Source organism: Crassostrea angulata, chromosome 9, assembly GCF_025612915.1.
Source record: "Crassostrea angulata isolate pt1a10 chromosome 9, ASM2561291v2, whole genome shotgun sequence".
Taxonomy (NCBI): domain Eukaryota; kingdom Metazoa; phylum Mollusca; class Bivalvia; order Ostreida; family Ostreidae; genus Magallana; species Magallana angulata.
In genome coordinates, this window is record NC_069119.1 from 874,477 (window position 1) to 900,985 (window position 26,509).

The window sequence follows — 26,509 nt, forward strand, 5'->3', positions numbered from 1 at the left end:
CACCGTCACTTATCCTTATAAAATCCAGAGAACCAAGATACATGAATTATTGACCAAACGTTTTACTAGGAAATATTGTTTGTTTTAATAAAAAATATGAAAAAAATACACCTCTTTTTTGTTTTTTTAGGACCAGAGTCCTATGACAAAATAAAATAAAAACAATGGATTTGAAATGCAAACATTTTTTAATTGGAAACTCAGCAAACAAACAAACAAACTTTTTTTTAAAAAAGAACATATTTACATGATTGAATGATTGAAAGACTTTTATAAGTGAAAAAAAAACATATTTACAAGAACAGTCAAATATAGTCACACATGTTTTTTTCTCGAATTCACTTTTTTTTTTATATTTTTTCCATCACTTTGCACACTTGAAGCAGTTTCAGGAGTTCGTTGTTGCTGTCTGCAATCATTTTCATTTTTAGATAGGACTGACACAGTAATTCTCTTTTGGCATCTCTTAGTTTTTTTTTCTGCTTCTTTCTTCTTCTTTTTCCTCTTCTCTTTTTCTTTAGGTTCCCCCCAATCTGTTAACCATTTTGCTGTACGTTTCACAGTTCAGCCATAATCCTGTTAATTCCTCTTTTGCCTTCCAATAATCTTCACAGATTTTGTAAACGGCACTTACTTTTTCTGCTCTGGCTCCTTCGATTTCCTCTAGCTCCTTTTGATTCATTTTCTCTACCATTTTATCCGTGTCGATTTCTTCTGCCATAGCTTGGTACTCGACCCAATCATCATTCTCGTCTTCTGGAATATTAGATTCTACACACTCTTGAAAATCTGATGCGGCCTCTTCGAGGGTTGATCGATCTTTTCCCTCCTCCATTTTCTCCAGTTCATCACTCACCACGAAAATTTGAGCTCCATTCTCCTCCTCCTCCTCCTCCTCCTCCTCCTCCTCCTCCTCCTCCTCCGTGTCTTTCTCTTCTTCTTTCTCTCCTTCTTTCTCTTTCTTTCTCCTCCTCTTCTCTCTCTTCCTTCTTTTCTCTCTCTAGTTCCATCGGCTCAAATAAGGGGGGATATTCGATGGTTCCCCGCCACCCTAAAGGTTGATCCGGAACATCATTGATATTTATTTTCTTTGGTATGAGGTATCCAACACTTCCGTCGGCAAAGGGCATTTCAATCAAAGCTTCTGTATCTTCCATCGTAATGTTGCGTTTTAGTTTACTGTGGCTCTTACCCATAAATTGTGACAGTGATAATGATTTAAGCTCTCCTTTATATGCTATCAATAACGAAAGTGAAAGTAAGATTTGTTTTCCTTGTACTGGACTACGTGACAAGTGTCATTCGCAGGTGTTTCATTCACGAGCTGAACCCGATGACCTCTCGTACCAATACTGATCGTAACTCATATAGCATTGACCTTTACCAGTTTTAGGTTTTCTATAGTTTTCTTTGAACCATTGTCTCACATAACGATCTGTTTGTTTTGGTATCCAGTGTTTAGGAAATAATTGTTTTAATACTTTAGGTCCTCTTCGATGTCGATGATGTAAAAAATAGACGCAATATTCCCCGCATACTTTACTTTTGTAATCTTGGTAACGATTTTCATTATATTTCAGGTGATGACCGTTTCTTAAAATAAAGTCTTGAATTTCCGAATACATGGGAGGAAATCCTTAAGAATCGAAATATTCTACGGTATCTCCGTCTAAATATATACAGACCCAATGAGCTCCCGGTTGACCGTGAGGATCGGTGTTCATGACCATGGCTTTTTCTTTAAAATGTAATTGTTCAGGTATTAAATATCGGGGATAGACACCCCCGAAAGAAGATCCTAAATCTCTCGATAAGACTTTTTTCAATTGATAGGTATCCATTAAAAGTCGATGCTGACTTCTCTTTGTTTGTTGATTTCTAGCAAGTTATCAAATTCAGCGTAGACTAAACAATTCAGAGTTTCTGTCGTGTTTTCTGCAAATTGAATTTCGATTCTCAAATTTCCTGTCTCAATCAGATGAAATTTGTCTAGCTGTGCTTCCTGATCTTTGGTGAAATCTATACACCACAAGATGTAACCGTCTTTATACTCGTCAAAAGTGACTCCTGGGGCCCAATCCGCACCGAATTTTCCTAGACCTTGATACAGACTCAAGTAGGATCTGAGATACTGATCGTTAGGGAAATCGGGTTCAAAAGGACGGGTACTGATGGTTCCTCCGTTGATGCTGACTTCTAACTTTTTGACTTTTGCATTTTTGAAATTAAACGGGTTTTTGGTAATAGAACCATTGAAAGCGTCATTAGCTACCAACCCCAAAACGATTCGTTTTGGCATTTGCCCTTGAAACAGATGATCGCTGATTTTAGATTGAGTTCCATTAGAAATGGTGAAAGTCTTAAGATCTACCCGTCTGAGGGAATACTTGGCCGTTTCTACGTTCAACCTTTGGTTGATGGTGTTTAACACGACAGCAGTAGGTTTGACTTTTCTGACCCACAGTAACATGCTCAGAATTTTTATTTTTCCTGTACTTCCTGCATAAGTCATCATGTGAAAATCAGATTTCGTTCGATTAAATCTCAAACGAATATCTACTCCGTTAGGGATGAATTTGTCCTGTTGAAACAGATCCAGGGTCGAGTTTTACTAAAGGTCGTAAATTTTGCCGTAGACGTAGACGTAAGCGTAGACTTTACGTCCGAATGTAGGTGTGCGTAGATTGCGTTTTACTAAAGGTCGTAACTACACACGTAAACGTAGATACACACGTAGACTTTGTCGTAGTTTACGTCTGGAACTCTTTCGAAGGAGGTACAAAAACTATCCTAACAACGAATGCTACGCATGCGTATTGCATACTTTCGCTTAGCCCATTATCGTCTGCTAGATCTATAATGACAGATAAAAAGCCACGAAAACCAAATTGGTCGGAGGGAGAAATGTGTGTCTTAGCTGACGCGTGTCTGTCATTTAACCAAATCATCCGTGGTAAATTTTCGCCATCCTTGACCTCGGAGATGAAGAAAAAGGCGTGGGAAACCATCACCGATAAGTATAAGTTTACTTCAGTATTTAAGCTAATGGCAGATTGTTAATATTTATTAATATCAAAAGAAATTATCTCCAAATATATCATACGAATTTTGTAAACATTAAGCTCACCTATGTGTATATTCTATTAAAAATACAGCATATTGATGGAAAGTTTAATTTATCTAAAACACAGAATTTCTAAATAATATTTCGATCGAAAATAAGATTATGATAGGTCATATATGTCGATTCCTTTTTTTGCTATACTTCCCAAATTATCGGAACATTGGCGCAACTGAATCTCGTACATGTATTAGCCGGTGATTAGTCCTACCAATTGTAAGAATGGCTGCAGATTGTCAGATATATCCTACACGCCGTTTATTTCATTAGGTCGATGTCATAATCAGATAATAGAAAAACGTGGTAAGTGTTCTGTAAAAGTGTGTACAAATTCGATATATGGTTTGATCTTGATATATGGTATTATGATTAGAGAAAATATTTTAAAACTGCTGGACATCGTATTCCGGTGCGTTTGACATGTTTACTCTAGGGTTGTACGTGTCGGAGACAAATAACGTTAACAATATTTATGTCTCTGGTCGTGTAGTGGATCTATAACATCGTATTTTGTTTTTAAAATGCTTTTAGAGTAAATTCAGTTGCAATAAACTGCACCAGAACACTCGATGAAACCAAAAAGAGATTCCAGGATGCCCAGTCTGCCATTAAGAAGAAGGAGGCATTCAGAAAGAGGGAAACTAACAAAACAGGAGGTGGACCCCCGCCTGAGGTGAATTTCAAGCGATGGGAATTGACAGTGAGTAAATAAATTCATGATTTGTTTATTACTTAGTTTACACTTGAAAATACGTACACTTTATCATTTCTTTGTTTAAATGTACATACATGCATTTATTTATATTTATAAGATATAGAATATTTTAAATATTACAAACAATAGATGAACTGGAAAAAATGCACATGATGTACATCATAACTCCCTCCCATCATCTAGTCTTATTTAATAAAGAAAAAAAAACAATTTGTTTATAACTGAGAATGGCAATTGATTGATTTACAATTTCGAATTGTCTTCCCCTAGATTCTTAGTACCATTCCATCGGTGGCGATTCATGGTCTCGATGGGGGCGCTGATACAGGGACAGATTTGGACAGAGGTATTTTAAAGATTTTTTTTTTGGTGGGGGGGGGGTTTAAACAATAATAATTGAAAAAGTATGCATTTGGTAATTGTAAACAGAAGAAAATTTAATGTACATGTAGACTTAGCATGAATTTATTTTTTATAACATGATAATACAATGTATCAACAATTATTTAGTCATTCTAAATACATTTAGATTTTTTTTCCTAACATTAAGGTAACAGGACAGATTCAAGTACATGTATGACAATTTCTGAAGGTATCCAAACCCCTGGGGCAATGGGAGATACATGTAGCTGGACTTTGTCATCAGATCAGGTCACAGGTATGCATGCATTTTTTCATAAGCATACAAATATATGGCGATGAAAGAGTTTCAATTCCGTTGAATAGACAAAATGGTTATCACAATGCTCAACTCCACCTAAAATAGTAATCTGTTTTATTCTCAAAAGTACAGAGTGACATACATTTATATATAGGGTATAATTGAGAGAGAGAGAGAGAGAGAGAGAGAGAGAGAGAGAGAGAGAGAGAGAGAGAGAGAGAGAGAGCATGCATCACAAAGCCAGTCATGATGACCTTCTATAATAATACATTTTTTTCTTTTCTTGATTTTTAATACTTGACGTCTTTTAATTTTGAAAATTGTTCATTGATAATTTGTTATATCTAAAACTTTTGCAAATTGTATAGTAGACATTATACCTGAGAATGAATGTTCGGAGCCACCCTCTCCATCTCCATCTTGTACCCTTACATGTACATGTAGGTATATGATTTATGATTTTTAAAGCCAAATAATTTTTTTTTATCTTAGGTCCGAATAAAAAGTATTCCTGTTTCCTGTCACTGAACTGACCATAATAGATTTATTTTGTTGAAAAATAAATTTATTTTTCATATAAAATAAAGTAGATGTCAATTTAGATAATTCAAAAACAAATTTTTAATTGTTGATTTTAATTTAATTTAATTTTTGTCATATGGAGATAGTTGTTTTTGAACAATTTTTAATAAGTTAAGCTTCAGGTTTGAAAAATAAAATAGAATTCTCTCCCATCCTTCCTGGGTCTAAAGACCTCATGGAACAATAATTCCAAACAATCATTTTTCTTTAAGGATGGCTTGATTTATTTAGAGTTATTGGATGTTTTATTTTAGCAAATAAGAACAAGAATAGGAGCAGTTTGGGACTCAAACAGAAAGCTGGAGATTATGGTAAAACTTTTAACCTGTTGTTAACATCACCAGAAATACTTTGTTTACCTACTGCTATTTTTTATCTACCTTATGGTACATTAATGTACCCAGAATGATGTGGGTTAGAATATATGAAACAAATAATAAATCTTTTTTAAAGCAAAGTCTCAAGTTTTATGCAAACAATATCTTTAGTCTTGTTCATTCTGTCTTTTTAAAACATATGTAATGACACAGTAAAAAAAAACTAGATATATATTCATAAATGTTCATTATTTTATTATTATAGAGAATGGAATGAAAGAAATTATTGCAATGAAAAAGAAACGCTTAGAACTGGAGGAACGAAAAGTGAAAGCCCTTGAGAGAATTGCCAGTGCTTTGGAGGGACATCAGGGACAGTCATGCACAGAATTCTCTGTTTCTCCTATCATCAAATTTAATTAGAATCCTGCAGCGATTTCTTGTCTTATTTTCTTCATTTACCACCGATTAATTATGATATCAAAAAGTGTGTTGTCGGCTAAATATCTGAGTAACATTTATTTGCTTGTCTCTCAATATATATGTTGTGGGGTAGTAGATTGCTTTTGATATTGTCATATGAGGCAGTTATTGGTTGTTAATTGAAGTAATTCAACTTTGACCATTTTATGTCATATCAATAAATTAACTATTTATAATGATATATATGAATCAATATTGATTAAATTCACCTTATGAGAAAGACAACAAACATGTTATATTGAAAATGTTTGATTTTGCAAAGACGTAATTATATATCATATGTTATATTACTTATATAATTTACTGGGAACTGGTAATTATTTTGGTCTATAGAAATCTGCTTGTAGTAAGGAATATATATTATTTATATACCGGTTAATATATATTTAATTGATATTATAATTTTGATATTAATTCATACAGTAAAAATGTATAAGTTCATTTATTATGTAATCTTGTCAAAACTCTCTCTCTCTCTCTCTCTCTCTCTCTCATTATATTTAAGCCACCAAAATATTAAATTATTTTTTTTATCACATTTTGTTACATTTCTATCCTTTAATAGTTCCTTCTAGGCTGTTGAATTTTATTCCATCGGTTTTAGCTTTATTTGCATTTTGGTTGAGGAATTGAATTGAATTACTGTTACATATGAAAAAGATTGGAAATAGAGAGTGGAAAGTTAATGCTGTAGTGTGTATTGCCTATATATTAAAAAATCCAGGTAACCTCAGAGTAGTCGGTATCATCTGTTATCAAATTATGACTGCTACATTACTTAGGCGTCGGAACCGGGGGCGCTGGGGGGGGGGGGGGGGGGGACTTAGATTATCATGGTTTTGGGAATGTTTTTTTTTCTTGTAAAGATGTTTTAGGATTAGTCTAGCCCCCCCCCCCCCCCACTATCAATTTGCTTCCGACGCCACTGCATTATAAGGTTTCAAACAACAACAAACTCATGTATTCTTATAGGATGATAAATCTTTTTTATTGTTGGCATCACTCCTAGAATCTGGAAGCCAACTGCTGCCTCAGCTCTCTTGCTCTAAGTGGGACTGCTCCCTGGTATACTGCGTTGTTGTGCTGGTTGGCTACAGCACCACCATTACGCAAAGGTACTCTCTCGTTGATGGCCTTGTTGTGCAACTTCATACATGTCTCTACAACTAGGGCACATTTCTCTGGTTTAAAAGGAAGGTATCCTCCACTGCTGTGTAAACACCTATATACAAAGATTGGACCCATTAGTGAACAGTAATTATCAGTAGTTTAATACAGTGAAGATCATAAAATTATGTGCAAATGATTGACATACCTAAACCTTGCCTTTAGAACACCAAATGTACGCTCCACCACATTCCTGGTTTTGCAGTGGGCGGCATTATAACGTTCTTCAGCAGGCGTTGAAGGGTTGATGAAAGGAGTCATCAGGTAATCCTTCAGAGGATACCCAGAATCCCCTAAAAGCCATCCTCCTCCAGGCAACGTCTCCAAGATACCAGGAATGCTCGAATGTTGGAAAACATAAGCATCATGGGTGCTCCCTGGAAATCGGCAGTTGATATTAATGAACCTTCAAAAAGAAAATAATGCATATAAATTATGCTGGCATAGTGATAAATGGCATGTAGTTATAGGGCAAATTTATTGATTTACTCTTTTATTATTATAAACATGCTCCAAATCAAGAAAAGACTATTATGTCATACTGAAACTGCATTAAGCCAGTATGTACCTCATGTTCGCATCTACAACTCCTTAAATATTCAAGGCATGGAAGTTCTTGCGACAGACATAAACAGGCTCATCCTCCCCGTTCATGCCCCGAATAGGAATAAGCGTGCCATCTATGGCACCCACAACATTAGGAAAATGTGCAATGGCATAAAATCCTTCCTTCATTTTCAAAAGAGTTTGGGCATCTGTTGGGAAGTCTATGTGTAGAAACGCATTCAGTGCTCGGCACACTCTTGGTAAAAACACGCAGACTGAAGACTTGGATATACCGTGGATATCTCCCACTTCCGAAAAAAAGTCCGCTTTCGCCATAAATCGCAAGGTGCACAACACCTGGAACAACATAATTAAATTATTATTATAAATTGTGTATACAGAAAAAAAAAATAATGGTTTTTTAAAATAAAGTTGTGTGTTAGATTTAATTACTGTAATACATATGATATTGAAACAGTCTGTCACTTTTTCAATACCCGTTTGGAATGGCATTCCCAAAATTTATTGATATGATAGACAAAAAACTTGGGGACAGAGGGTGATTGTCAATTTCATACACGGACCAACATTTCTAAATGGGAGGTGGGGGGGTGAAAGTTTTAATTCTAATTATGAAAATCGATCGATAAACTGGTTAGAACTGGATAATTTAGATTTAGTTCTGCCATTTTCTATACAGCTGTGAATAACAATTAATTTTCGTAAGAAATATAGGAATCTTACATATTACTTATGCGTGTTTTGTTTTGTTTGTTTGTTTTTCTTTTCAATTATTTGAAAAATCCACATGTACTAGTTCTCGCAAACTTTGATAACTATCCCTTATTTCCTCTATTTCTTACGGAAAGTTATAGTTAATTCAGAAACAGACTGAAATCTACACGAACCGTTTATCGATTGGTCAAAATCTACAGACCTTAGAAAAATCACGGACTGCACGAAATAATATTGATATGTCAGACACATTCTCACGTGATACGCTTTGGCTATTTCTTTTAGCTAACTTAACAGTAATTTAGTGAATTTTCAGGGTAGCGATCATTGCAGAAAAAAAAATTAACATGATAACCGCGTTAGCGGGTTAGGTTTTTTTTTTTGCAATGTCGCTACCTTTATATCCCAAATGAATCACCAGAGAAATTATTTTATTGTTTAAATGTACCCCCACTTTTGAAAAATATCTCTCGAATCCATCCCCGAAAAAAATCCGGGACTTCCGTGTTTTCTTGTAAAAGAAAAAAAACCCAAAAACCCACAATTCTATAGAAAACATCATCAACGCACATATTATGCATGATGTATTATAATTAAGTTTTCCCGCACAATTAAATGAAAATTTGGATCCTCGATCGTTTCCATAAGTAAGCCGCAGTTCAGGCATACACTCTTTATTACATATGTATAATAGGTTTTATTTTTCAGACTGATCGTGTTTTGTTTTTATGGTTTATATCTAAATATATTTCAATTTAATGCAAAGGGATACATTGATGCGAAAAGAAACTCTCTCTCTCTCTCTCTCTCTCTCTCTCTCTCTCTCTCTCTCTCTCTCTGCTATAGTATATCTCTTTCATATCACCATACAGTTCATGTTTGGTCACTCAATAATGTTACTATTGCCAGCTTGGAAAAAGTATATGCTTAAATATCTCAATTTGCAAGTTTCAGAGAACGAATAATTTCATGAACGGGTGCACAACTTTGTTAGGGAGCTCTCCAAAGGGAGACAACAATTCATCAACCTTCGTTTTGTTTACATTATACCTGCAGTTGTGTGGGAATAGAGTAGGATCTATTCGTTGCCGGTCTACATGTGGCATCAACAGCATCAATAAGTTCTAAAAGAACTCTCCTCGGAAATCTGTACCGTGAGATCAAATCCACGTCATCCAGAGAGTCTAGCGGCTGACTCCTATCGCGGAAAACCCTTTCTCTTCTAAGTGCGCGTTGCAACAGTAGGTACGTCGCCATTTTTTATTACGCTACGTACGTTCCTACGTCTGCTGCACGTCACCCGTAGATTTTGACGTAAATCTACGCCAAAACGTAAGATACGACCTTTAGTAAAACGCAAAATCAGCCTTAGTTACGTCTACGTCTACGTTTACGTCTACGTTTTGAGTTACGACCTTTAGTAAAACTGGCTCCTGATACAATCGATCGATTAAAGTAATCTTTTTACTGTTTTTGATGACATTGTAACGCTTTCTCAACCCTTCGTTTTTAGAATGTTCTGAGTAAGTCAATACGAGATTAGCAGGATTTATGGTTATTTTGTCATTGGCTACATTATATTCAGTTTTAGCTTGTCGTGCAGCATCTAAATTTCAGTCATCGATATATCTTGCCGTGTCTTTTTCCAACAGACTGCAAGCATTCATTTGAGTTTCTAGGGTTTCTGGTCTGTAAGAAAGCAATTTTTCTAAATAAGCTTTGTAAGGATAGGTATCCGTTCCTGGACTGATGATTTTAACCATTCAGAGTGAGATCGATTTCTGTGAACAAGGAATGTAAGATGTTATTCACGGGAGTGGAAGTAGCGCCAGCTCCCGTTAAATTAGTGCCATCAGCTTTCGTAAATTTACAAACCACTTGTGAATAAGTCTGGGAGAGATCTATGTATTCGTCTCCCTGACCCTGAATATCGAATTCGATGGGGGCAGTATCGGAATCAAGGGTGCTAGAAATGGGGTAATATTCCATCCATTTCGATTCTTCCAAAGCTATGTTGGTGGGGGGAAGCTGAAACAATTCCTAATTGTCCATCCCACACATGCATGACTCTCTGTGCATCATTTTTGAAAATAAGGTGTGTGACTTTTGAATTAATACAGTCAACTGTCAAGGGTGGGGCGACTGACTCCCTTTTTATGGCACTGGTCAGTCAAAAATATCCATTAGTCTTGCTTTTTTGCCTGATCCTACTTTTATGGTTCTTTTTCTTTTTGAGGACCTCCCTTAGCTAAAATTACTGGACTAGGCAATTTCTTTTCCAATTTTCTTTCTGTTTTTTGTATACCTTCTATGGCTCGGTTAATGGTAGCTTCTTTTACTTTTTTTCCTTCAAGGACGTCTATACCTGCTTTAGCAGAACTCTGTTTGGCTTGTCGGGTTCCTTCTTTGACTATATCTTGAGCCCCTTTTTGTATTCCCTTTTTAATTCCTTTCCTTACTAGTGCTCGAGTCCCCTTTTTTAATATTTTAGGGATTTGTTTAAATCCTCCTTTGATTAGGTCACCTGCTAAACCTTTTCCTCTTTGTTTTCTCCTTTTCTCCTTTACTTCCCCCTTTGTCCTCCCATGATTTTATTAATTTTAGCATCAATAGCGGTGGCTACTTTATTTTTTACCATAGGTATTAATATATGATTAAGAATTGGGCCATTGAGAGGAGCTCTTACAATGGGAAGATTTTGTCTCAATTCTCTCTCGACTACATCAAGAGCCACATTTTTAAGTTTTTCGCTACTCCTTGTTCTCAATCCTTGTAAAATGGTATTTTTACTGACTCGAAAACCTTGTTTTAGGGCATCTCCTACCAGCCCTAGGCCTCTTCCCGTTTGTTTTTTTCTAATCAATCCACCTATTAGATCTCCGACGACTGGAGCTAAGGCACTGGCGGCTAGGGATCCCCCAAATCTTAGGAGAGTGCCTCATCCCCCGTGTCCTTTTTAATGTAATAATCCCTTATAATAATCCATGAAGACTGAAAAAAATGTTTAGTGATTTCTCTTTTATATCTTTTTTCCGCTTCTATTAAGGTATGTTTCTATATTTCTTTCTTCTTCTTGCTTCTATTCTTCCTTTGCCTATTTGAGAAATTAGGGCTCCGGCTACAGTGGGGGCAAGAGCAGCCATTAAAGGTAACAATGCACCCACAAATCGTCCTTTCTGACCCCTTCTTCTACCTCTACGTCTATGCACTTTATGCGGATAGGCCATGTTGATTGGTAATGAGTCAAATTCTGAATGACAGTCTTATTTATATATTTTTAATATCGCTTAAGACATTCTATACACCAACTAAATAACAAAACCGCCCATAGAGCTAGAGTACAAATGATGATCCAGACTTCCATGTTTGATATGCTTTTTTGAAATGGAGTATTACAACCGTTCTTCCTCTTAAAAAAGGAAATAGATCTCCTAAAGCATTTCTGACCTGAATTTCAATCGTGTCAAAATGTTTCTTACTTAATTTTAAATATTCCACTCTTTGGGCTTCCCACGTCGCTTGGTATTGATCATAATGGGCTGGTTTATCTGGGTTTATGGGAATTACTCTCATCAACTTTAAAAGATTAGATCCTACTATATGTGGTTCTACGATGTCACAGTAGAGGAATAATTGTTTCAGGTTTTCTGATAAGTCAATGCTGTAAGGAGGAAGATAACTCACATTTAACCATTTGGTATGACCTAAATGTAAATTTTTTGTATTCCTTCTGACTGAGCCCATAAAATCTAGCATGTAAAAGAAATTTTTCCACATCTTTGTTAGACCTAACAAAAAACTATTTTCTTCAAATCCAAATTTATAAGCCAAGGACATGGGAAAACGAACGGCAAAAATACATTCTTCACGTAATTTCTTTCCATTGAATTGATACTCCAGTCGGTCAAAAGTCTTGTCGTGAGCCAACTGCAGATTATTTTCTTCTAGTAATTTCTTTTCTATTTTTTTCTCTATCTATTTGTTTTTGTTGCTCTTCTGTAAGAGGGGCATTTCCTGGTACATTCGCTACATCAGTTTCAGCACTAGCGCCGACACAATGTAACCAAAAACGTTAATTTAAGACCCAGATTGATTTCATTAATCAGTTCGTCAATATTAGCATAATCTCCACTTTTAAAACGAATTCTATGAATCGCCAATTTTGTATCACTGGACGGCTCTACTTTGTTTTCATCCTTTGCTTTCTTATAATTGTTATTGTAAAAAGAGGCCTTCCATTCGGTCATAGGCAAGATATTTTCGAGATTTATAGCCGTTATTTGTTTATCTTTAAACCGACCAGTTTTGGTAACGTCTGGATTCTCTATTAGAAGTTCATAATTATTTTCAAAGAGTACATCTATAAAGGCTTCTTTTTTTGAAATGGTTTCAATAGAACTGGCATACATGACTTCAGTAAGACCCACTTCCCATTCTACATCCGTTAAATCTACGGTTTGAGGTAATAACGTTTTATATTGGGCTAAAGTATTTTCTGAAAATGTTTTAAATGACCCATCGCTGGGTAAAATCATGAAAAAACCTTCTCCCGCATCCATGATCAATGCAAAATGAATAAAAAAAATAAAATAACAAGTTTTTATATACAATGAATATACAATGAACCAATTTTTTTAATTTTCAAACAAACATACTACAAAAAAAATGAACTTTTTTTTCAGAAAGTCTCAAACATTTTTATCAAATTCACTTCTGCTCCATGTCTTCTTTTTTTTCTTGCTTGACCATCTCCATTTTCTGAACGGCCTTTTCATCTCTGAAAAATCCTTTTTTTCTTCTTCTTTGACTGCAGGTTCAAAGGGATGAAGATTTTCAATTGGAAAAGGTTTTCTCATGTACAGGTACTCTATGGGATCGCAACAATCCACATAACTGTATCCAGCTTTTCTAATTTTTTTGCAATTCGAGCAAAGTTTTGCCCAGTCTTCTTCCCCATTTCGATTCGTACATGGTCCACATTGGTTCGTGACGGTAAAAGGCAGCTTTAATTTTGTACTTGTACCGGTGATACCTGCTTTTTCCAAAGACCAGAAAGTGTTCAGGCAAAACGACTCTCTTGTACAGATAAGCCAGACGGTTTCCAGCCACTTTATCATTCTGCTTTCAGAAATCTTTGTAACATTCTGCCTTGGAAGTTACCCATTCTCCCTTGAGAGAAGGTTTGTTGTCAGTTCTTTGATAACTGCCAGGAAGCTCAATTTTCCATCGATATTGATATCTTGGACTCATTTTTGCCAACTGAATGTCGAAAACAGCTTAGACCGTTCTTTAAATGGGTTTTTTCAAGGTTAAATGACGTAGTTGTTTATTACAAAAATACCGGTGACTCACCGGGGCCCCAGGTGTCAGGTGTTTTGGTTTTTTTTGTTTATCCCGCCTCCTTATTTTTAATGACCTTAGGATAATTGGGGCTGGGCATGATGTAACCTATTAGAGAACTGAGAGTCACCATCCAAAAATCTCGATTCTCATCGTGTAATGCTAACCTTACAATAGAAGCAATAATTAAAATGATACAAATCAGTAATTGAGCAAAAAAGATAATTTCGGCTCTGGGCAATTTTCCCCCACATATATTCCAATGATTTATTTTGTAGGAGGAAGTATGAGATCCGATTGAGGAATCCATGAATCAAAACTGGAATGATATCCCTTCCAGCTCACTTTGACTAGAGAATGACTTTTTTCCCGACACGTCCCTTTTTATACCCTAAAATTTCCTCCACTTCATACACCTCGTCTTTTTTAGTCACTTTCTGTAATTCTGACTCGTAAAAAGTTCCTTCATATTCTTCCACGTTTAAATCTTCTACCTATAGCGATAAGGTACAGATCCCTGGATTAAACGAGATACTTTAAACATTTCTCTAATCCAATTCGGTAAATACCCTTTTTTCAAAAGTGCGTTTGGCTTTACTGATTCTCACTCGATCCTTCTCTTTAAACTAAGGTTTTTTGAGACTTATTTTCTTTTCATACAATGTTTTCCACACTTCTAACACATTAGAGGAATTGACGTCAGCAGGAGCTCTCTTGATACTTCGATGGTAACTGTGATTATAAGCAACCACTAAATCGGGTAAAATATCAACATAGCTTTATTAGAGTTTTATGACGAGTGAAATACCGCCACATCCTTCCTTTGAGGGTACGTTGAAATCGTTCTACGATACTCGCTTTGGTTTCTGCATTACGAGTAGTAAAAAAATGAATGGATTTAAAAGCACTTATAAATTCTACGATACTCGCTTTGGTTTCTGCATTACGAGTAGTAAAAAAAATGAATGGATTTAAAAGCACTTATAAATTCCTTGTTCGTAAAATGCCGTCCTTGATCCGATTGAATCCGAAGGGGTTGCCTTCCGTCTTGTTTAATAATTTCTTTTAATCCCCGAATCATTTCTTTCCCCGATTTCTGTTTTAAAGGTACTACCCAAGCATATTCAGATAAGACGTCGATAGAACACAGTAAAAAAGTATATCCATTATTGTCTTTTTTCAATTGAGACACATCTGCTAAATCCAATTGCCATTGTTCGTCGATACCGGTCACTCTCGTTTGCTCTCTTATGAATTTTCTTTTTATGGGTTTATGCACAGTATAAGCTTCTTGGTCTTTGAGCCATTTTCTAATTTCAGATAAAGAAACAGAATACCCTTTGGCCTGTAATTGCCGATATAAAGACTGTACTCAGCCATACCCTGTTTTAGGATTATAATAAATATCTTCTAACATGGATTCTAAATTCTCTTCTTTTTTCTCTTCTTTTTTTATTTTCCTAGGGCGTCCCATTTAAGAGTTTTTCTCTGTCTTCCAATATTTGAAGGTTCAGGAGAAAAAACGTAGTCTTAGATGTCACTTTTTTTTCCTTCTGGATATTTTAGGAGTCATAAAGGTAGTACTAGGGGTAATACTAAAGGCATCATGAAATCCAGTATCATCTTCATCATCATCATATTCTTTCACAGAAGGAAGAGATTTAGGTGTACTGATTTTTCCAGGTCTTTGCATAGCTTTTATAACGTTAGGATTTTGCACGTAATCTCTAGGGACATTGGTTTCTTTTAAAGCTTGAGCAAATTCATTAGAATCTGGCAGTGAAGGTAATCTAGCACTAGGTCTAGCTTTCATTGTATTTGTAACTAAATCCACAATATTAGAATCAGGAATGGACTCTCCTCGATAACTAATTTCTCCATCCTTGCTCCATTGTATGACTTTAGATTTCTAAATGTGATCTAAAAGAAGTCCTGCTTTCTGTTGCATATTTCCAGGAACACTTCTGATCACTTGTTCCTCCATTTCCGAAGTCTCAGGGACAGCAGCAGCAGGAACATCTTCAATCTGGTTAACAGATACAGCTATTTTAAGTATAGACGTTGGCTTTTGTTGTTCACGAGCTTGAGCTAAATAATTTCGATACCGGTATAATTGTTGCCCATAAAGACCTGCTTTTTCTTCACGGGTCAAATCCGCTCTCGTTTCAATCTGATCTAATTGTTGTCCTAACCCAATAGTGGCAGAAAATTCGGGAGGTTTAGGTAATTTACCTTTCCATTCCAATAACATACCCTCGGGAACTAATATCATTTTACGACTCATTTTGCTACACTTTTCCTTGAAACCAAATTAAAAAAAAGAACCTCCTTTTTGTTTTAATAATAAGTTTCTTCTTTTTTTATTACTCTGGGGTTTAACCAGTTTTCTCAAGATGTGCTTCTTTGTAGAGAGTTCTTGCTTCTGAGAAGGTGACAAAGGAATGTTACCTTTTGATAAGTTGTAAACAATCTCACAAATCTTATGAATGCAATCACTACTGCAATGTTTTAAGACTTGTTTTTTTAATTCCCCTGAAGTTTCAGGAGACACTTGAAACACAGGCATGTGAGGTCTCAATCTAGATTCACAAGACGTATCTTATTTTTCTTCTTCATATCTGAAGCCATAGCGAAAAACTGATAAAAATCCCTTTTTTTAAATGTCTTATATAGGGATTTTTTTATCTGTTCAAAAAGGAGCTTATTGAAGGAAGATGAGCGGTAGCCATATGACGATCGTAATTTTCTTTCAATCTGAATCCAATTCCATCGTTGGGGCAAAAATATTTTAAACCTTTCAATCCTTTATTGACAGGAAAAGGATCATAAACTTTTTCCCATGTTTTTTTTTAATCCAGTTGTAGCATCTTTTGCTTTCTTCTTTAATTTCAGAGAGGGTCTACGCTTAGGGGTAGAGGCAGCAGGTACTTTAGGAGAAACAGGAGCCGTTAAAGGTGAGAAAGGAAGAATGTGATCAAATACCGAGGCTGGCGGAGAAGATCTTACGGGAGCAGAAGTCAGCACATTATCACTGGATCTGGCAGCTCCTATGGGTCCTGTCTAGCCCTATCCATTATCTGAACGGCCTTATCATCCATGTAGGGAAGGGTGGCATCTAGATCTTCATCTTGATAAGATACCTCAGGGGTTGCAGGGGCTACAGGGCTTACAGGAGTAGGTCTCTGATAAGGCAATCAAACCATTAATTGCATCTTACCCCCAGCGGTTCTAGTTATTTTATCCAAAGGGATTGCAGTGGTTCCAGGAGTAGGTATCTGATAAGGCAATTTAACCATTAATTGCATCTTACCCCCAGGAGTTCTAGTTATTTTATCCATAGGGATATTAGTATTTTTCTTTTTCTTTGGTTGAGGTGGGGCTTGACCTGTTTGATCTTGTCGATATAAATCTACTTGCTCCTGAACCCAATCAGGCAAATCTTTCCTTAGGGAAGGGTTTTTACAAAATCTTTTACATTTAATTTCTGCTTTATTTTCTTCTAGGTTGAGCAATTCTCTCTTTACTCAGATTCCATTTCAACAAGTGACGAATGATCATCCCTCCTAAAAATCCAGCTTCCCCTCGTTTCAAGATCGCTTTTAATCTATTATCATCATTGACTTTTTTATTAACAATAACACTCAAATCTTCTCGATGTCTACAGATAAAACGTTGAGTTTGCTTATCGATAGGAATAGTCCCTTTGAGCAAATTCTTAGCACCAATAAGAAACCATTTCAATAAAGTCCAACGACTTAACTCGATAATCTCTTGTCTCTTTACTGGATCTTTTTCTCCCTGCAAAAGTTTCAGGAGTCTCAAAATTTTCTTTTGTCCTGCCATGGTGTTCCAAGTCAAAATGATATAAATCGTACGTGACCTTTATTTATATTTCTTGTGGCATATACACAACTAAATTCTCAAACATTTGACTTCTCAAACTCAATTCGTCGGGAGTCTGTGGACTTAAATCCACTAACAGATATCCGTGAGGGATGCGAGTAGCATCTAAATAGGCAGACATTTAATTAGGCATATCTATTTATCGACTCAAAACAGTGATTTGAGATTTGTCTCTGGGATTTTTAAACAACACCATGTAATGAGTATTCAAACTAATCGTCCGCTGTTGAACGGCTCGATCAAACACATTCTGAGTAATGTAAATCACACTGGTGTTACGGAGATGAGCTTTGCGAGGAAACCAATCAACAATAGATTCAATGGCTTTCCCTCCCATCATATCATCACAAATTAAAAGGTGACGAATGCTAAAATCACTTACTAATTCCTCATCGTTTTCTGGTATATCGCGAATAAACTTAACTTGATCCTGTAAACTTTCATAGGCCGGTTGCCATTCTCGATAACACCAAACAATTCTCTCCGGGGGAGGGGAGATCCAATGTTTATTTAATATTAACTTTTTTTTTTACAAATTCTGTTTTCCCCGATTTTGAAGAACCCGCTCCGACCATAGTAAATTCGTGTTTTAATTGAAAGGGAGAGAGTGACTCGTAAGAATACATGTTGATGTATGAGGGAAGTGTGACTGGTGTTTCATATTTTATTTCTATTTGCATTGTAATAAATAGCATCTTTTCGTAAAATATGGGTGGCCCTGAAAAGGGCCGTTGGCTTTTTTGGCTAGATGGAATTAGCCTTAAGCTGGAAACTTGGCTGCTGGACTCGCCTCTAAAGCGACACATCGGGCAAGAGTTAATAGATTGGTAGACCCCTACCACACAGACCCAGCAAACATTCATGGTCCCACAGCTTTGGCACTATACTTGTAGGTGTTCTTTTCCCCCATAACATATGACGCATTCCCCTCTCTCTTCTTTCTCAGCTTTTCTGCTCCAGCTGGAGATGATGGTTAAGTGGCTCATGGCATCTAAGGGGTGCTGGCTGTGCTGGTAGAGTTCAAAAAAATGTCTGGGGATGGCGATCTGGAAGGAGAAGGAGGTGAAGGGGTTCCAGCAGGCCCAGGAAAGTCCTTACCCTGGGCGGAGGAGAGGGAAGCGATTTCTGGCTCTTGCAAACGGGCGTGGACGAACAAACTCAGACTGCTCAGAGGGGATGGGAGGTCTGGCGTACGGTTCGCTCTGATCAGCTCCTCGTCTTACGGGTCTGGGAGGGGGTGGAGCTCTCCTCCGAATCCTGGAATGGGGCTCTGGAGCGGGCTGCAGAGGTGGATTAGCCACTGAAAACGGTTCTGGCGTTCTGGGTGGGCGATCGTCGGGGCAGTCCGCGGGTAAGGCATATACGTGGTCTTGCCTGGCCACATACAGGAATCTGTCGCACTGTAATCTATTCGGCGGGTACGGAGGAGGCGATGGCGTTGTCCGTTTAGTGGGGCTGTCCGTCGGCGAATAAGGTTCTGAACCATCAGGGCTGGCCGGTGACTCTGGGCTGGCTAGGCTGGCTCCTCGTTTGCTGAAGTGGGCGGCGGCAGTCTAGGAGGAGGAACCAATCTCCTTTGCGCTGAAGGCAACAACTCCCCGACTAAAATAGGCCTTGGTGGAAAAAACTCCCCAATCCAAAACTGTCAACAGGATTCTCCTCAGGCTCCGTTATATGGAGAGCACGAAAACTCACTCTCTCATACGTCTGCTGGGCCGCGTTCCACTGGTAGTCCCATAACTCAAGGACTTGGCGGGTGAACAGGCGAGGGTGACTAACACTGACAGGAATAAACGAACTCATCTTTCTAACAATCGCTGGATGTACTAGGTAACTAGTGAAGTGCGGGGATAGAGAACCCCGATATGTATGATTAGAAGGCGGAGCCTAACAAAAGGGGCGGAGTTTCAATCAAACTAGATGACAGTTCTCTAGGATATCAGAGTTCATAGTTCATGTACCTTGAAATCGACACTTGGTTCAGCACGTGCTGTGACGTCATATTTTCATTTCATTTTTTTATTAATACAAACACATTAAATTAAACACATTTTAAACAAACCAGGTTTATAAAGTTTTTTAAAACATAAATCATTGAGGCAATTTAATGCGTCTTTTTATAACACAAGAAAGAAAGTAACCGTCTTCAGGTATACCTTAAAACCATTCATACAATTGTAAGCGTCTTTTTAAAATCGGTTCAAGAAGGTATTCCATCTCTTCAATACGCCGTTCAAATCGACTTCGGTCTACTGCAGCAGTCATCCATTTGCTCGTCCGATCCTCGTTAGGAACTTTGTAAATTTTCAATTCAGGATCAAATCTTACTTTTCTTGGGTCTCTTGCTTTAACGCATCCACGTCCGCGACAACGTTCTCTTCTCTCATCGGTCGAGCGTTCTCGCTGGTGTTCTCTTGAATTAAGGAAAGTCCCAGCATGTTCAGATTTCTCTTTAGTTTCATGTACGCAAACTCCAGCGCCGCAATCTTCATTTGGTTGATCTGCCTGACTACGTGTGCACATTCTCTTCCTTTTCGGGTAAACATTCTCTTCAGACAATTCCAAGTCTGAAATTCTTTTAGCGACACTCCCGTCAATTTCTGCAGCAAATGAGCTTTGGCTCCCTCCGCTAACCAATAAAGAGTTATCAATCTCCCTGGAGTAGGCTTAGATATCAATACTCTCTAAAGCCATCTCAGGTTGTCGATTTTTTTGCTCATCTCCACAATCCCTATCAAACTCTGCCGTTTCTCCTCGTCTGACATTGCATTCCATTTAGTCACCAACAAATACCCTTCAAACGAAAAAGAAGCTATATCAGACATCATTGCTCTGTATCATACTCTGATTTTAAAATGATGAAAAACCCTCTATTATATACCCTCGGAAAAACATGTTAACGAACTTTTTACCAAGGTCGCTACACAGGTGCGGTTGTTTACGTCAAACTCTCACAGGTGCAGCGATTTCCATTACATAGCAGTCACGTAAAAAGGGAGGATATATAGGACAGGACTTTTTATACAATAAAATCATTAACTCAAAAATCATGAACTACGATTCATCTCTAATGACCCAGTCGCAGGACCCCGTAGCCTTAGAAATGGCTGCATTAGAAAGCGGGACGTATGATCACAAGGAACCCCCATTCATGAGCAAGGAAGACTTCGGAATTATTACTACCACTCAAGAAGGAATTCTGAATACCCTACAAGTCATGAGCAATGAAATTGCTAATCATACTGACATCATCTTGAAAAAAATTCAAGAAATACAGAAAAAAAGGAGGAATGACTACCGTTTATAAATGCTACACCTGCGGAGAGGAAGGACACTTTTCACCGAAATGCCCTTACAAAAACAAAAAAGCAAAGAAAAAAAACTAACAGCGACGAAGAAATAAAACCAAAATTTACCTGCTTCACCTGCGGAGAACCGGGACATTATTCTACAAACTGTCTTCAAAAAGAGAATATAAATCCAAAACCAACTAAAAGCAACGAATGCTTCAATTGCGGGGAAGAAGGTCACTGGACTAATAAATGCCCACACTAACAAAGAGGATATTTCTACAATGTCACGAAGAAGGACATTTTACCAAAAACTGTCCTCATGGCTCGGAAGAAAAAAAAAAAAAAAAAACAGGACCAAAAAATAAAACAATAGAAGCGCTTGCTATACCTGCGGAGAAATAGGCCATTGGACTAAAGACTGCCCGAAAATTGAAGAAGTAATTTAAACTTCGGACATAGAAGATAATGAACCACCCAAAAAAATCATCAAAAAGGAGAAAAAAAAGGGAAGGAAACCAAAAAAAGAAGACTCGGACGAGGAAATTAAAATCGAACAAAAAATACCGGGCCGAATGAAGAGAATCAACAATGAAAACGTGTTCGTTGAGGAACCCGACCTCGATTGAAAACCGAACCGTGAAAGAAAAAAGGATTATTTCTTCGATGTAAATACGTTTTTTAACTTAAACTTTAACTGTTTTCATTCATCCATTCATTATTGTTCCGTTCTATTTGCATGTTTTCATTCAATAAAATAGTTGTGTTCTCTCAATACTGCCTTGTTTACATTATTTTGACCTCAAGTTTGACCTCCATTTTGACCCCAAAAGTGCACTCAGTTGACCCCCCTATCTAGGCGCTTTATACTACTGTCAAGTGTTACAGTGCTGCTATCCTGAAAGTTGACAAGGATAGGATAGGATAGGATGCAGGATGCACGATACATGATAGAAATATAAAAGTTAAGTTCTATCCTATCCTATCCTATCCTATCCTGCATCCTGTAGCCAATCAGATTCGAGTATAAATTTCAGAGTTATTTTGCGAAACGAATATTGGCTAAACAATGTATTTTCAATGTCAATTTAGTACATTTTACAAGTTAAACCATTTAAGAATAATTTGTATATCAAGAACGCGGTGCATAACATTAATGCGCGCTAAAATGTCGGCGCTACATCTTCGTCAATTCGTACGCAAGTACGGAGTTACTGCGAGAATTCGATGCAACATTTGACAACGTCAGAAAAAAATTGCTGTATTTACTTCATTTAAAGTCTGCAAATTAATAAAAGCTTTAATTTATAAACGATCAATTTGGCATTTTAAAAGATAAACATGTATACAAGAAACAGACATTGCTTCACGTTTCATATAATTTCTTCGATGCCCAATACATGTAACAGGGACGCATATTTCTGTCCGATATTAACCTGAACATATTGAATTAATAAATGTTAGCTAGCTATAAATGTTTAAGAATTTATACTTTAAAAATAACTCCGAATGGTTTAACTATAAATGATGTAAACTTCCTAAAGAAATTATTTATTTCCAGATCGTGTTTACATTTATCGCCGAACGAATCGCTCGAATAACGAGAATTACGCTCAGTTATATGTGATAAGAAAATAATTCGGTAAAAATATGTGACTAAACAGTTCGTCAATAAGTGCATCGAAGTTATTTATCAGTTTTTTATGCATAAATATAATTAAATCAAAAATCGAATCGCTTACCTGTTTGTTTACGTTATTGTGTCCATTCCGCGTACGATTTAATTTTACCGTAGCACAGGTAAGTAAATTATCCCGCTCGATAAATATTCGGTTTTAAGATTTAATTATTCATTTCGAGTACTACATTAATTGATAAAATCATTTTATTCTTAAATTTCGTTTCATTTAACTTGCATTCCTATATTTTGAAAGTATGGGATAGGATAGGATAGGATAGAGCTTATTTGCAGGATAGGATGCAGGATACAGGATATAGGATAGGATAGGATAGTTTTGTCAACTTTCACGATAGCAGCACTGTATGAAAGAACCAATTTTCTCAAATTGGATTCTGTATAAGACTATGAATTATACTTTTTATATTACATGTAATTTACATAAGTAGTTCCATTGATTTCTATAGGGTTTTTTGTTTGAAAATATATTTCATACTTATTATTAAAACAACTTGTATTAGAATTATGCAACAAGAAAGTTAATTCTATTGTTATAAAAGCAAAATTTTAAGAATTAATTTTTTTATTTTATTTGTTATATTTTCATAGACATTTAGTAACAAACATAATCAAAGTACTGAAAGTACTGTTAGACGGTGGCGTCGTTTGAAAGTGGCATATTATATGCATGATAATTATTGTTGTCGAAAACCCGCGGCCAGTATCGCATACATGTACTAATACTTGACGCTTACTTGCACAGATGGTCGTGAGTTTCCTACATGGATAGTTCTGTGGAAATCATAGTTGTGATCTCAATCCACACTTTACAAATGCTGTGTCTTTTTGCCGTCACCTTTTGGGGAAAACCCATATATTTATGACAGTAGCCTTTGTAGTATAGAATTTTGTATCTATATTTGGTATCTATATGTTTGTGTCTACATCACTAGACATTAAAAATCCGTTTTCAGTAATACAGGTATGTATTTTGATTGCCCCAGAATGACTCATAAAATATGTGGATTGCCACCACATACAGTATTGAATGAATAAATCAAATCCAAAGCGATTTCATCGAAGTACGCCCACATATTTGATTGTATAGAGAAAGGGAATTTTGGGTTTTTTCCATTTTGAGGGGAACAACTTTAGAAAAGTGTGGGTTGGACTATATTGTGCTTTAAAGATATTGAAGAGTTCTCAACGTAACGAGAACAAATAAAGCTTTGGTATAATAAAATACTTATCAGCTTTTTACTAACTATTGGATATACATGCAGTATGTTTCTTGTCTCTCTCGACGGCTAATTCTCTCAATTTCTTCACGGAGAAAAAGTTGGAGTTTCGTGGACCATCACACTTGCTTTTGTCCTCATAGTCCGTTCATACTGTTAATGTAAAGAAAACGGAATGGGTTTACGATAGCATGTTTGATAAAACTGATATTGCTTTTGGAATGCACGTCATCATGAAATAGAATAGTCAATCAATGTAACTTTATCTTCGACTTAAGTGGATTATTTCCATTTGCTCACAACGAAAGTGAATGAAAATTTGAAAAAAAATATACAATATTCAGTTGTGGAAGTTTCATTAATAAACGTTTTAAGGTACATTTGTTCTATTGTTTTAGCTATAGATTTATTCCAATCATTTAAATGAATTATGGAAAGTCACATGTATATTCTATCACTTCTCAGTACACATTAACACGCAATAATTACTTGCTACATTAAACTTTTCTAGTTAACTAACAACAAATGTTGATTAATTATTCAAAATAAGTTTTTAAAAACACCAAACAAACAAAATCCAAGTTGAAGGCACGTTTTTCTTACCGTACAACTGTGTATATAAATTTAGTTTTATTCTTTGCATGTACTAGACAATAGATCTAGGGCTCGCAAATCCCGGCTATATTTCCGGAACCCAATAGTTCTGTAGCTCAGCAGAATAATACAGTCATCTATGAGCAAGCACATATTTAGCCTTCATGTTTCATTATTTATCGTAAAAATAGCATGGATGTATACGCTACGGCCGATGTAGCATTGCGTTGAGTAATGACAATTCCTAACCGGTGTGTATTTCAATCAATGTGAGTCGCAAAAAACTGGCACATTTATATAGGCCCGCCTATTTGTAAATGCATGTTGATTACATGACGCTAACACATGGAAACAAATGTCGAAGAAAGCTCATAACAGAGTTGTACTCGCGAGTTAAAAATTATTTGAGAACAATTAAACGGGGCGATGTTTACATACATCTGTAAATAATGTTATCTGTTAGAGAATAAATCCCCCCTAAACCTAAGAAAAGGTTCTCTAATAACAGCCTGGACGGGCGCATTAAAGTCACAGATTGTACTTCGCTCATCGAAATGCGTTATTTAGTTTATTGTGAAAAAATTCGTCAGAAACTGTTAAGTGAACAAAATTATTATACCTTACATTACTGTTCATAATGTAACATACATGTAAATGTAGATGGAATATCACATGAGTTAAACCGAAAGTTTTTTCTCACAGGGCTAGCGTTTGCTGCAAATTAGAGATACATGAGCTGACACGCCGTGAAATCCATAAGACATTTTACAGTATATTTCTTCAATCTCTTATTTGGTTACAAAAAAATCTGAACTGAAAATCTTTGAAACATCGTAAAATGTGGTTTCTTTATATACATGTACAATTGTAAAATGGCGACTGGATTTGCACGTGAATTTACAATCCGAGGTCGATTATCGTGTTTGAAAGAAAATCAGCAGCAAGTAAAGTGTCACCATCAGTAGTAAATATTGTCTGATGAATATTGAGGTGCCTGTAATAAAATTAATGTTTCTACAGACTGAGTAAGTTACAAAATAAGGTAAATCACAGGTCAGTCCTAAATTAAACATATTTGAATCGTAAATTTTAAGTTTTTTGTATGTTTGAAAACTTATGCACACTTGTAGAAGAAAGTGTGCCATTGATCGGCTGAAGTTCAATAAAATGTAATTTATGTAATATTCATTGTCAGTATCTGTAATAAGCTACAATAAAAAAAATATACTGCCTCAACTAAAATTAATGCGGTGAAAATGACTGAATTTATCGATGAAGCATAATTGCTGAAATATGAAATGGCAAACTTGTTTTTTTAGTGAGTTTCTGACAACTGTTTACATCATAAAAAACAAAAAGCGATTATTGAGATCCCTTGGCCAATTATGGCAGTGATATATAGTTTACGCAGTCCTGATACAGAGTTTAATGTCACAACTGGCAGTAGGTGCATAAATTATCAATACCGGGTAACGGCTCATTTAAAATAAAACACAATTTCATACATTATTTAAATGTATGTACAAAATAATTAGCAGCTATAATGCTTAAGATATCTGATAAGATGAAAATTAGTTCTCATACTGAAATCGACACACAGATAAAACATTGCCTGTAACACTGCATAACTGATAGAGTTATCGTTCCTTATCCGCTAAGGTCCCCGTGAGAAATACTCTTCCGGCCAGGACGATAGCAATAGACCGTGGCTATTTATAGCTACCGTCTAAACAGTCCTTAATAACCTTAATCGATTTTCCTAAGAAATAGAGAAAAAAATACTAGTGGATTTTATCATGTAAAAACCTGGGTTTTTTGTTAGCGATACTGCTTAAGTTTATGTATTTTTTTTCCTCATTTTCCACATGTTTACTCAGTAAAAAAACACCGAATGTTGAAGGGGAGTACTTACCATTGATTAAAAAATTGATAGTTTTTTTTAATACTTAATAGTTCTAACACGTATGTAGTTACATTCAATTACGGTCTCCATTTATTCCACGGGAGGAACTATTTTTTCTTTGGGGGGGGGGGGGGGTTCCTTTTTTTTCCAATATCAATGTACCTTGTCGACGGCAAATCTTACAAATGTATTTCTAGGTCTTTTCCAGTTCTGTAACGTTTACGCTATATACGTAT

At 36.2% G+C, this 26,509-nt stretch overlaps 5 protein-coding genes across 6 annotated transcripts in view; 2 read left to right on the forward strand and 3 right to left on the reverse strand.

The window, feature by feature from the left end:
• The window catches only part of LOC128162609 (zinc finger protein 300-like), a 292,098-nt gene that overhangs the window by 155,120 nt on the left and 110,469 nt on the right, over positions 1-26,509 (forward strand). The gene's annotated exons all lie outside the window — the stretch shown is intronic.
• Positions 351-2,512, reverse strand: LOC128163185 (uncharacterized). The gene is made up of 3 exons (XM_052826713.1): positions 1,859-2,512; positions 635-1,000; positions 351-533 (listed from the first exon to the last, which is right to left on the reverse strand). The coding sequence occupies exons 1-3, from the start codon at positions 2,510-2,512 to the stop codon at positions 351-353; spliced, it is 1,203 nt and encodes a 400-aa protein (XP_052682673.1).
• Positions 2,860-6,273, forward strand: LOC128163186 (uncharacterized). The gene is made up of 7 exons (XM_052826714.1): positions 2,860-3,017; positions 3,641-3,821; positions 4,107-4,182; positions 4,387-4,494; positions 4,857-4,937; positions 5,334-5,390; positions 5,662-6,273. Exons 1-7 carry the CDS (start codon positions 2,860-2,862, stop codon positions 5,817-5,819), a joined length of 819 nt encoding a protein of 272 aa, XP_052682674.1. The 3' UTR covers positions 5,820-6,273.
• On the reverse strand, positions 6,884-7,619 carry LOC128163187 (putative nuclease HARBI1). The gene is made up of 3 exons (XM_052826715.1): positions 7,615-7,619; positions 7,195-7,452; positions 6,884-7,101 (listed from the first exon to the last, which is right to left on the reverse strand). The coding sequence occupies exons 1-3, from the start codon at positions 7,617-7,619 to the stop codon at positions 6,885-6,887; spliced, it is 480 nt and encodes a 159-aa protein (XP_052682675.1). The 3' UTR covers position 6,884.
• LOC128163188 (putative nuclease HARBI1) lies at positions 7,638-9,584 on the reverse strand. Its single transcript, XM_052826717.1, has 2 exons — positions 9,378-9,584; positions 7,638-7,949 (listed from the first exon to the last, which is right to left on the reverse strand). Exons 1-2 carry the CDS (start codon positions 9,582-9,584, stop codon positions 7,638-7,640), a joined length of 519 nt encoding a protein of 172 aa, XP_052682677.1.